This window comes from Sorghum bicolor, chromosome 1, assembly GCF_000003195.3.
Source record: "Sorghum bicolor cultivar BTx623 chromosome 1, Sorghum_bicolor_NCBIv3, whole genome shotgun sequence".
In the NCBI taxonomy this organism is placed as follows: Eukaryota; Viridiplantae; Streptophyta; class Magnoliopsida; order Poales; family Poaceae; genus Sorghum; species Sorghum bicolor.
In genome coordinates, this window is record NC_012870.2 from 7,545,276 (window position 1) to 7,558,432 (window position 13,157).

Below are 13,157 nucleotides of genomic sequence, written 5' to 3' on the forward strand. Positions count from 1 at the left end.
TTGAGATGGCCAAGCACTGCCACGAGGATTCCGATGAAGACCTATAGGCGGAGGCCGAACTCGTCGTGAAGCAAGCTGGGGAGTTTGTCCTAGAGTGTAGCGAGATTGGAGATGATCGCCCTCTCATCGGCTGTTCCTTCTCTTGTGGTGCATCAATGCTGGCCACAAGGTACTTCCTCTTAATCATACGGAATTACATATGCTTTGTTCATGTATGTCTCGAACAAATGCTGTGATGAAAGGATGTTGAGAACTGTTACCTATTAATTGTATTATTATGTGGCGGTTGTGGCTGTGGCTTTTGTCACTAACTGCGCCGCTGGTTTTGCTTTGGATTGCACTGAGCGACAATAAAAGTGGACTGATCTGACGTGCTGTTTAATGGATTTGTTCCCTCATGTGATGCTTTTATGCTTTCTTTACGTAATATTTTTCCCCTTTTAATTTCTATACATATTTGTATATCATTTTTTACTCTTTTCCCTCCACTGTATATGAAGATTTCTGATTTTTTTTTATGGGACGTCATTTTTTTCTATTTCTTCTCAAGGTGATTTCCGATATTAGTTTGGTAGTTTTGTTTGTTTTGGTGGGGTTATATTTATTTGATTCAAGGTTGGACTAAACTCACTTAAATTTTACAAAAAGTGTACAATTATCAAATAATAAATTCTATACCCCGTTGCAACGCACGGGCATGTTTTGCTAGTAAACTACTAAAAGAGGGAAGGAAAGAAATACGGAGTAATAAAATTCTGAAAAAAAGTTTGAACAATTAACGGCCCATGTCCTGATGTCCAACAGAAGGCCCGTGCGGTTGCGCTCCCCCTCGGGCCTCGGCCGAACCGCTCCCCACGGGGCTATTCGCGTTCTCCCCGCGCGTGCTTTCTCTCCCTCTCTCTCAGCGCGCCGCCGCCGCCGCCACCGCCACTGGCGCCTTACGCCAGATTCCCAGGTCTTCGTCGGTCCCTTCTCCGGCAACGAGTACCCAACAAATGGTATGCCGGCCCCCTTCTCTCCCCTTCCTGCTGTGCGAAACCGAGCAGCACCCAAAGCCCTATTTGTCCCGCCCCTTCTATTCACTTCCGCTGCGCGAAACCGAGCAGCACCCAAAGCCTAACCTAGCTAGTTGGTTATTTGTAATGGGGCCTGATCTAATTGCAAGCGTATACATGAATGATGCCTACTAACTTCGATTCTCTTTGCCTCCAAAACTCATGAGCTGCTTGCTAGCTGCAGGAAGTCTGGGTTTTATTTCGGCACATTTTAGGGCATTCAATTGGTTGAACCAATTTTGTTCAGAGCAAAATGTTCTATTCTTGCCACAGAACGAGTAAACGTTAATTTATCCTGTGAAACTCTGATTTTGCCAGGGTAGAATTACTTTAGGGCACCCTGGATATGAGGATACTACACATCCCCCCACTGAATTTTTGAGTAAATAATTTATAGGGGGATTGATTTTTTGAATGCAGCAAGTCCTTTTGTTCCTGCATTTCATTCTCTTTTGGGAGCATGGAGCTCTGTTTCAAGGGTCTAGTTTATGTTTTGGAGGCAAGGCACATACCCCGTATGTTCCTTATTCCACAGCCCAACAGAAACACACACATAAGAGCCCATACTTGAAAGTAGAGGACTAGAGGTGTATGAGATTCAAATCATGACAGACCTTTGTGCGTGTGTGTGTTTACATCCACAACCTGTCTGTGAGCTTAAGTAACTGTAGCATTTAGTTTTCTTTTGTACTCCCATCTAGCAGTTTTCATGGTGTCGATTAGCTTAGTGGCTAAGAAGTACATACAAGTCTCTTTTTTTTTGGTTTTTGAGTGAGCCCCATGTGGCCTCAAATCAATTAATAAAATGTTGTATATATGGAGTAAAATTTTGATGGTAGTTGCTGAAAAAATTATTTCTGTTGGCAGAATGCTTTGGAGCAGTTGGCATCCATTGATCTCATCGAGCTATGCAAGGAGGCCAGAATTGAGCGTTGCCGTGCAACTAGAGACTTGAGTAGCTGTGGCCGCTATGTTCGTCATGTGCTTAACTCATGTGGCCATGCCTCATTATGTGCTGAGTGCAGCCAAAGATGCGACATCTGCCCAATTTGCAGGAGTTCAATACCGGACAATGGAAATAGGGTTCGGCTACGTCTTTACTACAAGTGCTTGGAAGCGGGCCTTATTTCTAAGCAGCACGATGAAAGATTTCAGGAAAAGGAAGACCATGGCAATCCTGTTAGCATGGATGTCCAGCGGCTGCATTCATTGTTCGATGTTGCAGTCCAGAACAATCTTACTTCCCTTATTTGCCACTGTATCCTTTTCAGGAGTCTGCTTATGCATTTCTATACCAGTATCACATCTTCTTTCTGTTGTTTTCTTAACATTTTGATCAGATATCACAGATGTTTGTTTGGACGAGAATGCTGTGTCAAGTGATCCACTTCTGGCTTTTCTTTTGGATGAGGTGGTCATCAAGGACTGGTGCAAGAGGGCTGTTAATGTGCTCATTACTGAGATTGGCGTGATCTGTATCCAAAAATGTTCAATTGACTCTAGATTCAGTTACACGCTTTATATATTATATATGTTTCGCTTTTCATGCGTTCAGGGCCACGCATGTTGAAGAAGTGGTACTGCAAATCTGTTAAGTAACTAACCTTAACAATATCTTAGATAGGTCTGGATTAGAAACGATGAGATCTAAGTTATCCCAACTGCAAAATTTTGCCACACAGTTGGCAGGAATTTACAGTGTACTTGAAGTTATGGTTTCATCTTTCACTGATGCAGTTTCAACGCATGTTAATGACCTGCATCAACTCATTGAGAACACATTGAAGGCAAAGCAGGTCTTTCTTTCTTAATCCCTCTATTGCTAAGGATTTTAGACCACTGCTTAGAACTAGCATTGAACTAGTCTAGGTACTTCAGTTTGTCCATGCATTGCTGAAATTTCTATAAGATGAGTGTACCACGGGGCTACTTTTCATTATGTAATTTTGTGCACACATTGGAACAAAACTTTTTTTTTATCTCCCATTTGCCTTAGTCTCATCCTGATCTTGGACAAGTATTGACATAACTGCTCAAGATAGTTTGCTGGTTCATTTTGGTAATAAGGACTCTCTCCAATCGTGAATACAAGTCGTTTGTTACATTGATACAACCCACTATGTGGAGCTTTGATTAGCAATTTTCATAAAAATATCATATTTAAAACAAAAGGGGCTGTATATTATGAAACTAGCTTCATGATAAATCTGCAAAAATCAACCTTATGTTTTCAATCTACCTAATTCTTTATGCATCAATACTAAAAATAATTAGACCGGCAAGAATCCTGAGACGACTGTGTGTACAATCAGATGGAGTATATGTCTAGCACTTTTCTTGTTTATGAAACCTTATGCTTTCTTACACTTTGATGCTTGCTAATGATGTAGTGTTATGGCATTAGATCATATAACAATTCTGTACCATTGGTTTCGTGGAGTATGTGCTATGACAGCTTCTAATGCATCTGTTAAAGATGCCTGTACATCAACAATCCCTTTATTTGATTTTGTAGCATTACTTTACTTGATATATAATCTCTAATTTAAGGAGTCACTCCAATTAGTGATATCCTAAGTTTTCCATTCATCTTCCCCCACTCACTGCACTAAAGTTGTGCATAATGCCTCAATAAACTCCAATCTTGAAACAATATGTATCTTAGGGCCATGTATATCCACTTGTACGTCACTGAAATGCTTGAAAGGATACACTCCTTTCAGAATAACCATTCTATCCTGGTAAAGTATTAATTTTAGCCCTTTTCTACAGCATTTGGAGGCCATGATCTGGTGTATCAGGCATAGATTTATTCAGGACATCTGCTCAAGGTACACTGATCATACATCATGGAGCTCTGATGTGATTCAAAGGAAGGCATATGCAGAAGAAAGAAAATGGCCTGGATTTTCTGATAAAGGGTCAGATATAAATGAAGCCAATCAGAGTACACTATTCATCGAGCAGGCCCTACAAAACCTTGGGATTGAACAAAGTTATAGGGATAAGGAGGAAGAAATAGCAATCGCATGTTTACAGAACGAACAATCATCATCTATGTTCTGTTCCACAATTACAACTGATCATTTTAGTATTGACAGATACCCTTTTAAGAATTTGCGTGAGGCAGTTGATGTACTCTTTCTACACGGAGCATCAGACATGGTGATTGCAAAGCAAGCTATTGTATCCTTCAACTTTTTTTTATCTCACTTGTCGCTTGGGATATCATATTTACCTTGTTCCTCAGGCATGCTACTTCATTAAATTTCCTTAACACTTCTCAGTTATTGTATTATCTATTTGATCGACATTGGAGTAGACCAGATTCAGAATGGAGGTATCTGGTGGATGATTTTGCTGCTACCTTTGGGATTACTAATAGAACATTGCTTGAGTGCCTTGTATTTTGTCTTCTAGACGATCATTCTTCAGAAGCCTTGGAGGTACCTGCTCTGTACCTGTTTTGCTGGACATTTAAATTTGAATTGTCATATATATTGTGCAATGTCCTGGATGTGGGTCTTGTATTTGCTCCTAACTACCTGTTTGTGTCACTTTTGTGGAGTTTGAGCAGCTATGTATGTGCATATAGACTAGCCTTCTATCAATGATCTTCTTACTGTCTGTCCAAAGCGGTTCAAATTATAGTTTCTAAGGTCATGTACTCCTTTCATGGACCCAAAAATAAAGGGAGAAAGAAAATATGAAAACAGAACATAGGAAAGAGACAACTGGTTCCCACGGTACTTCATCTCACAGTGCCACTTTATCTTGTACATATCCTGTTATTCAGGTGTCTCTTATATTGGAATGTGAACTTTGGGCATATCTAGATGAAAAGGTCATTGGTGTCATGGGGTGGGCACAAAACCCAACACCCGAAAACCAAACCTGAAAACCCAGAACCCGAACCCCAAAAACCCGAAACCCAAAAAATTGGGTATTATCTTCAGTAATAAATCTAGAAACTGAAACTTTCTTTGGGTAATTTGAGTAGTGTCTTCTGGTACCTGAATTTTAGCCGTGCAGTAGCCCAACATGCTATTTTACACTTTTAGCCCAGACCAATTCCCTACGCCCCAGCCCAATCTCACTGCCTAAACATACCCTAGCTGCATCCCACCCGAGCTCCTGTCGTGTCCATGGCCAGACCACCTCATCACCTTGCTCCTTGTGCCTTTGCTGCCCGACGCTTCATTTTGTGGCTTGCGCCCTCCGCCTCTCGCTTCCCGCCTGCTGCCGCTGCATCTCACACCTGCCTCTCGCTGCCTGGATGACCATGGTGTTGCCAAACATCGCCTCCGGATGGTACAGTTCTCAAGCAAGAATTGTTTTGGAATCAGTTATGGATCTGAGTTGTTTCTTGTTGTATGTGATCTTTGTCCGGTTGGATCTATGAAAATTTGTTTGGTTTGTTCATTGTATATGCTGCAACCGGGTGGTTCGGGATTACCTGAAACACAAACCCGGATTCCGGGTACCGAAATGTGGGGTAGCTGTTTTTTGGGGCAAACTTTGGATATCATTTCTGAAAACCCAAACTTTTTGAAACCCGGAATACCCAACCCAAAATTTTTCGGTAAGCCAAATACCCACCCCTTCACCGATATAATCATGATGTCATCTCATTTAATCAGCACAAATAAACATTCAGTTCCTATAGAGGTTGTGAAACTCAATTTCAGTCCTAGGGCAGCACGGAATGAGCCTGGCTCTGCCCCTGAATTCCCTATTTCCGTACACTTATCTGAAAATTATTTGGTGTCCAGGAGGATGCACGTCCTGGACATCAGGTCCATCACCTTGGATTGCTGAGATCAATTCTGACAGCAGACTTCTTCCTCCTTCCTCCTCGCCTCGCTTTCTTCCTCTGCCCTCCGCTTCGCCTCCCTCTCGACACCTCTGTGACAGCGTTCACATCCCCGTCACGCAGATTCCGCGCCCTGTGAGGTTACAGGATGGGGTTTGGGGATACAGCTGTAGAGGGATGGCCTGGGAGCCTCGCTGATCTGGTGATGGTAGCTGATGGTGGGCGGGACAGTGGCAGGGGTGCAGCGGTGGTGGTGGACAGCTGTCGGGCAGGGAAAGAGGTGGGGGCGTTGTGGCCAGAGCAGTTAGCGCCGGCCATGGTGGAGGGCGGCGACGCTGGTGCTGGCAGAGCTTGCGAGGGAGGCAGGGGAGTGGGATGCATGGTGTGCTGGGTGGGGATGGTAACGCAGGAGATGGCAGTGTGTGGGTGAGGAAGACAGACAGATGAAGCGGGTCCATTATCCTATGTTACTTCCGTTTTCTGGAACAGAGCTAGGATAATGATGCCCAGGAATCACGTCCTCCTGGGCACTTCGGTTTAGGTGGACGGCCCGGCAAGTAGACATCCACAGGAATTGAACTCACTTTTGAACTCTAATCCTTTGATCAACATAGTTAGCTTCTATAACCAAACATATCATGCTAAATCAGTCTATATTATTCTTGCAACCTCTACTATAACCCAAAATAATGCATGCTACAATTTTCAATTAATAATTCTCTAAAAAATTCACAGTACTTAATGGGCATTGCAATTGCAAGGATCACAGGTGTATTGTGTGTACTTTTTTGTGATTGCAGGAGGCCTGCTCTCTTCTTCCCAAGATCTCTAGCAAGGAAACACATCCAAAGATAGCACAAGTTCTTCTGGAACGTCACAAACCTGATATGGCACTTCTTGTGCTGAAGTGCACAGGGCGTGATAGCTTCTCTGCTACAGAAAACTTTGAAAAAGATGGCATTTCATCTCTTAGCGAGGCAGTGACTGTGGTCCGTGTTAGAATTGAATGTGGCCTCCTTACAGAAGCGTTTATGTATCATAGGAGCTACTGCTCTAAGGTGAAAGAGCAACGCTCAGCAGATATGACACATTCTGAGGATGCATTCAAAAGCTCTTGGATTTATCATGTTGAGATGATGATGACCGAATTTTGTACTATCTGCATTGAAAGGAATTTAGTTGATAAAATGATTGATCTGCCCTGGGATTCTGAGGAAGAGAAACATCTTCACAAGTCCCTCTTTGAGTCTGCTCATGAAATGCCCATGAAACCAAATGGTAGTCTGCTTGTTGTCTACTACCTTCGGGTAAATATTCTGATTCTCATTCTTTTTGTATTTAAAACCAGATTAAGAGGCACTCTGGAAATTACCAATGGAACTAAAACTTTTGGATATCCTGGTATGATGAAATTGTCAGGCTCATTTGTGTCATTTCTCATCTACTATATACTGATGTATTGCATTTGTTTTATTTAATATGCATCTCTTTCAGACATTGAAATTACAAATACGACGGTTGTATGTAATTCAAAGCAACAAGGATTAGCTGGTTTAGCACTTTTTTCATGCATACAGAATCTGACGTATATGATTATTTTATATTAATCTAGGACAAAAATGGTGCTTATGGATTCTTACATATATATATGCATATGAAAAAAAATAGACCGAACAGAATATTCACTAAAAGCATCTTATGTTGATGTACTTCTTTTAGAAGGCATGGTTAAAGGCTTCCTCAATACCTCTCTTTTTGCATAAGAAGGTTTCTATCTTCAAGCTTTATTGATTATTTATCATGTTTCATGATGAAGATCTTCCATACTTTTGTTTGTTGTTTAAATCTTTAAAGGAGAAACATTCATTGACAGTTTTAATCTTCTCTTTCCACTTCATAATGGAAGCATGCTGGTGCATAAATACCTTTAATTCATTTTTCTTATACTATAGAAAAGAAATAAACATTTGAATTCAGCATTATTCCATGATTTCTATTTTTCAAAGCCTATTTTTAAGGGAAAACCCCTCTTTTCTCATTCGCTCTCTATTGCATGGGTGGAAGAACTTACCTGTGTTTGCTGTTCTGTTAGCGTTATCGGTATTTGGAGGCATATGAGGTTGATCGTAGTCTTCAGAAATTTGAGCAAAAGAAATTGGAAAATACCACTGAAGAGATTGCTTCAAAAATCAGAGCAATTGCTCAATGGAGAGAGAGTTTGGTTGTAAGTACTGTCACTTTATACTTCTACAGTTCTGCTTTATTATGCATGTCTAGTTGTTATGTTTTATTTTGTCAACTCATCAACTTGCAATTTTTTTTCTCTTCATAATGTAATCAGAAAAGATTACACTTGACACTTGATATTAGGAAGGATACTGTTTGCACCCAGAACTGACAGCCGCGCAAAACACACACACCGAGTCTGGTGCGTGACCACTGGACTGTCCAGTGTGTGTATTTTAGGACATGTCCGAGAAGGACTCAATTTCTATGTTTGTTTTGGCCTTTTTGGGTCGGTTTCTCATCATGTATTTGGACTCTACCCCCGGGATAGACCTCCCACCCTATTAATATAAAGGGCTATGGCCGATTAAGACATCCAATCGATCAATCAATACAACTTTTATCTTTTTGCCTTTACTTTTTATTCTCTTTGTTCCCTAATCTCCTCCAAACCCTAATATGTTGTTCTGCAAGCTTCTCGGCAAAGTTTGTGGGTATTCTATTTCTAGGTGGCCTTGCTGACCCTAGAACAACCCTAAGTGCGTCTTCACAGTGGAAATCAACACACCGGATAGTCCGACGCTAAGCATTAAACAGTCCTGCGCTCACGGCAGCCACCGCCGAACAATCTTTTGTGTGCTACTGGAGTTGCTCTTATTAGCACAATGGCATAAACATTTCTTTCTAAACCAGGACAACACTCTTTGCAAGGGTTTTCAGCGCCTAGGTTCCTATCAAAATTAAACTTGCTATTGATTAAGGTTTAAGTTATTGGTTAGGTTCTTGTGGATTAGTATTCTGTCTTATGGAATAGTGTGCCCATAATCATTCTCCATGATTTTTGTTAAAAGATAGCCTAGGTGCCATTAGCATTATTTTTGCTTTTCCTCGCTCTAAGCAAACTAAGAAACTGTACACTCTCTACGGACCAGTGGAAGCCTGCTTTCTTCAACACAAAACAAATATGTTTTGCTTCAGTTATATTTATGCAATTTTTGATTTTATTTATTTATTTTTCATACAGGCTAAATGCCTTGACATGCTTCCAGAGGTCCAGAGAGAGATTGTGAAAGCCATCAACAGTGGAGAAAAAAGTCAATTTGCTCGAACTGCTCAGATATCTTCTCCAGCTCATGTGGGCAAATCACAAAATCCTGTCATGGACTTGAGCACAACTTTTACGACTGTTCTTCAAAATAAGTCAAGCCTCTCAAAAAACAATGCATCGACTGATTCTGGTGGTGTAATCTGGAGCAGCCACTCAGAGTTTGGTAGAAAGGTCCCATCTGTTCTGCAGACCAGGGCATCACCCCTGGGGCCACCTACATCTAATATGAGATCAACTGCAGGGGGTATGTTCCCCACAGTGGGCCAGAATGTTGAGAGTCCATTTTTGAGGGGGGCTATAGATATCAGTTCTAGAAAAGGAGAGTCAGGTTTCAAAAAAGGGACTAAATATGCTGATCATGATCCACTGCCTATGTATTTGAACTTAAGTTCTGGTGATACACCTACGAAAGACTACCAAACAAGTTTGTTGAAGACAGAGGTTAACAAAACCACCTATCTTCAAGGAAAAGATTCTGTTGTAAAAGGAGAGTTCCAGTTTGGTTCACGTGCTGAGAAGCCTTTCATCTTAAATGGAACTGGTGTAGGTCAAAATGGCCTTGCTAAGGTCTCTGGATATGCTGGTTTTCGTGAGGATTATAAAGTACCAACTAAGGAGAACATCTTGAGGTAATCATGATTCTGCACTCTGGTTTCTGGCAATATGTTTTGTTGTGGTCCTTGTCGGTCGGTACCTAGTGTGAACTTGGCTTCAGAGTTCGAAACATAACATTATTAGAACGAAATTTGTGTGTTCTCAGTAACTCAGGTGTAATTCTGGTACACCAGGAAAGGCTGATATATCAGGCATTCTTTTACTGATTAGTTTTCAAATACTAGAGTTAGATGACTGCAGTGTCTGGTTTCCAGCCTTTTTATTTTAATCCTCGTCTATTGTTTCTCCTATCTTTCAATGTGGCCGGTTTATAACCAAGTATGATTTTATTCCAGCTTTAGCAAGAAATCTTCAGTTGATGGAGCACAAGCCAGCAAAGGTGTGTCAAGGTGGAGATCTGATGAGTCTAGTGAAGATGAAGAAGAGAGAACAAACCGGGAGAGCGCAGCTTCTCTTGTTGCTAGAAGGCGGCCTAGATTTTCGAGAAGATGATATATCCACATCCTCAGGGATCTTTAATTGTTGGCAGTGGAGGATTGTTTTAATATCTCCATAGTTACACCCTAATGTAACAATACTTTGTTCCAAGGGAAATGTGTATGTCACCAAGGATGCTAGAAAACAAAAATGAAAAGGCATGACATGTACCAAATTATATTCTCCAACTTTTGTACCAAATGCATTGTACATGATGTTCAGTACACTAGGTGCAAGTCCAACAGTCGTGCTAATCTCATTTATTTGATGTTGGTAGTGTCGTCTGCGTCATAAAGTTCCAGGGCCAATACGTCGACTTGTGTAGTTATATGTATGGTATTTGGTATCTGATGGTATATTTATGAAACCATTTGCGGCCTCTTGGGCCTTGTTTAGTTCCCAACAAATTTTGCAAAATTTTTCAGATTTCCCGTCACATCGAATCTTTAGACATATGCATGGAGTATTAAATATAAACGAAAATAAAAACTAATTGCACAGTTTGGTCGAAATTGATGAGACGAATCTTTTAAACCTAGTTAGTCCATGATTGGATAATATTTGTCAAATACAAACGAAAGTGCTACAGTGTCGATTTCCTAAAAAAAAATTGGAACTAAACAAGGCCTTGATGGATTGTTGAAAAACCAGTGAGTTTGTGGTACTGGTATTGGTGAGAAAATGATTGAGATGCGGACGCATGGGATCCTGGAACGCGACAGACCGGGTGGCATCCGCTCTATGCCAAACGTGGGACCTTCTTGTCTCGTTAGGAACGCTGGATTTTTTTTATAAAACAATTTTTTTAATCCTGTGTTTTACCATGAATTTGAATTGACTCTTGTAAAATTACCGTATTATGATTGCTGTATAGAATCTTTACGTTCCAAATGAGCCTTGATCTGGCTAAAGAGTCGTTATTCTGGCTGATGTACAGGTTACATGCATTTGATGGGTATTAACTATTAAGGTTCGTAGCACCGATATCTGTGTGCTGCGATGCTGACTTTTGTCAGGATCACACCAGCAATACCGTGGGCAGGGCCGCCGCTGCACTATCCGTCTATCCCTCATCATGCTGACAGAGAGTTTTGATTTCGCGGTCTCTGTTTGTTGCCACTTGCCAACCATAAAGACGCCAGCAAAAAAAAAATAGTGGAAGAAGAAAAGAAATGCTCAAATGGTACCTGAAAGGAACTGTAGCTTTTATTGTACGTCCGGTTCACTCGGATCTCAAAACTACTCATAGGAAGAAGAAAGCGACGCCGTGTGCGGGGATTCCGAGATTTATTAGTGCATGGTTTACACCAAACCAAACCATGTGCGATTTGCTGCGGGCTCTGAAAGTAACCAACCAAGGCTGGCAGAGTGGTGCCGTGGGACGGCGCGGCCACGGTCGGACGGTCGCCACCCGTGTCCGTTCTGAGGCTGCCTGTGCTGTCGACTGGCCCCGGTCTAGGAGCCAAAGGGGGGGATTGGGGGCGCAGCGCACGGAGTAGCAGGTCGGCAACACGCCCGTGCGTGCGTCCCTCCCCTCCCCCGCTATGCTAGCTAGCCAGATTAACGGGTGTTTGGTAACAGGTATGGTAGTCCAGTGATGTGCGGCGGTCGGAGGCCAGTGCGTCGGTGTTTCCGTGACTCGGAGGCGCTGTGAGCCCGTGAAGCGAAATCTTTACTGCATCGGGCTAGGAATCTACTGAGTACTCCGTAGTACCGAGCGTGCAACGCGTTACCACTCGCAGCGAATCTATCTCGTCCCTTCCATTCATGGAGGGCAACCTAGGACCTATAGCAGGCTCGCGTAGTCGAGTACTCCCGTACTAAAGAGTAGGGTCAGAGACGAAGCGGTCCCTACCGAAAACCCAATCCGATCCGGGCGGCGGCGCCAAGGCGAAGATATTTTCGGCGCCACCAGCAGCAGCGGATAATAATAACATCGACGACAAGCAGAGCGACGGAGTGGGTAGAGTTCCTTTCATCAAGCAGGGTCGGGCTGCCAAACCGTCGCCGTCACGGGCTGCTCGCACGTCCCTCCATCTGTCCCGGCTCCGGCCTCCACCGATCCATCCCGCTTCTTCTCCTCCGTGACGCCGAGGCATCGGGACGGCGACGCCTGTTTTTGTTTACGCGCGCCCGTGACGCCGACGGCGACGGCGACCCGGCCCCGGCCCCGGCCCTGTGCCCCCTGTCCCTTGGCCCCGTGCACCACCCACGCCCCCGATGCCTCCTCCGTCCTCTGGGGTTGCGTCCTCTCTAAACCTTGGCGCCTGCTCCTGCTGTATCATGAATCATGATTGATTATTACGCTAGTAGTAGTACTACCAGTACCGTGATCCGCTGCTCCACCTACGGGAGGTGGTCAGGCCAAAACTTTACAAGATTTCCCGTCACATCAAATCTTGTGATATATGCATGAAGTATTAAATATAGATAAAAAGAATAACTAATTGCGCAGTTTACATGTAAATCACGAGACGAATCTTTTAAACCTAGTTACTCCATAATTAAATAATATTTGTCAAATAAAAACAAAAATGCTACAGTGCCAAAATGACAAAACTTTTTTCATCTAAGGCCTTGTTTAGATCAAAAACTTTTGGAATTTTGACACTGTAGCACTTTTGTTTTTATTTGACAAACATTGTCCAATTATAGAGTAGCTAGGCTTAAAAGATTCGTCTCGTGATTTACAGACAAACTGTGCAATTAGTTATCTTTTTTATCTATATTTAATGTTCTATGCATGTGCCGCAAGATTCGATGTGATGAGAAATCTTGTAAAGTTTGGGGTTTTTGGATGCATCTAAACAAGCCCTAAGGCCTCAGTCTATCTAGCGTTGGGTTGGCGCGTCCATGCATGTGC

The 13,157-nt window shown here is 42.5% G+C and overlaps 1 protein-coding gene across 1 annotated transcript; it reads left to right on the plus strand.

The window, feature by feature from the left end:
• On the plus strand, positions 809-10,562 carry LOC8085973 (E3 ubiquitin-protein ligase HOS1). Its single transcript, XM_002463867.2, has 10 exons — positions 809-998; positions 1,923-2,313; positions 2,396-2,530; positions 2,676-2,851; positions 3,828-4,241; positions 4,343-4,501; positions 6,669-7,175; positions 7,961-8,092; positions 9,119-9,831; positions 10,153-10,562. The coding sequence occupies exons 1-10, from the start codon at positions 996-998 to the stop codon at positions 10,307-10,309; spliced, it is 2,787 nt and encodes a 928-aa protein (XP_002463912.2). The 5' UTR covers positions 809-995; the 3' UTR covers positions 10,310-10,562.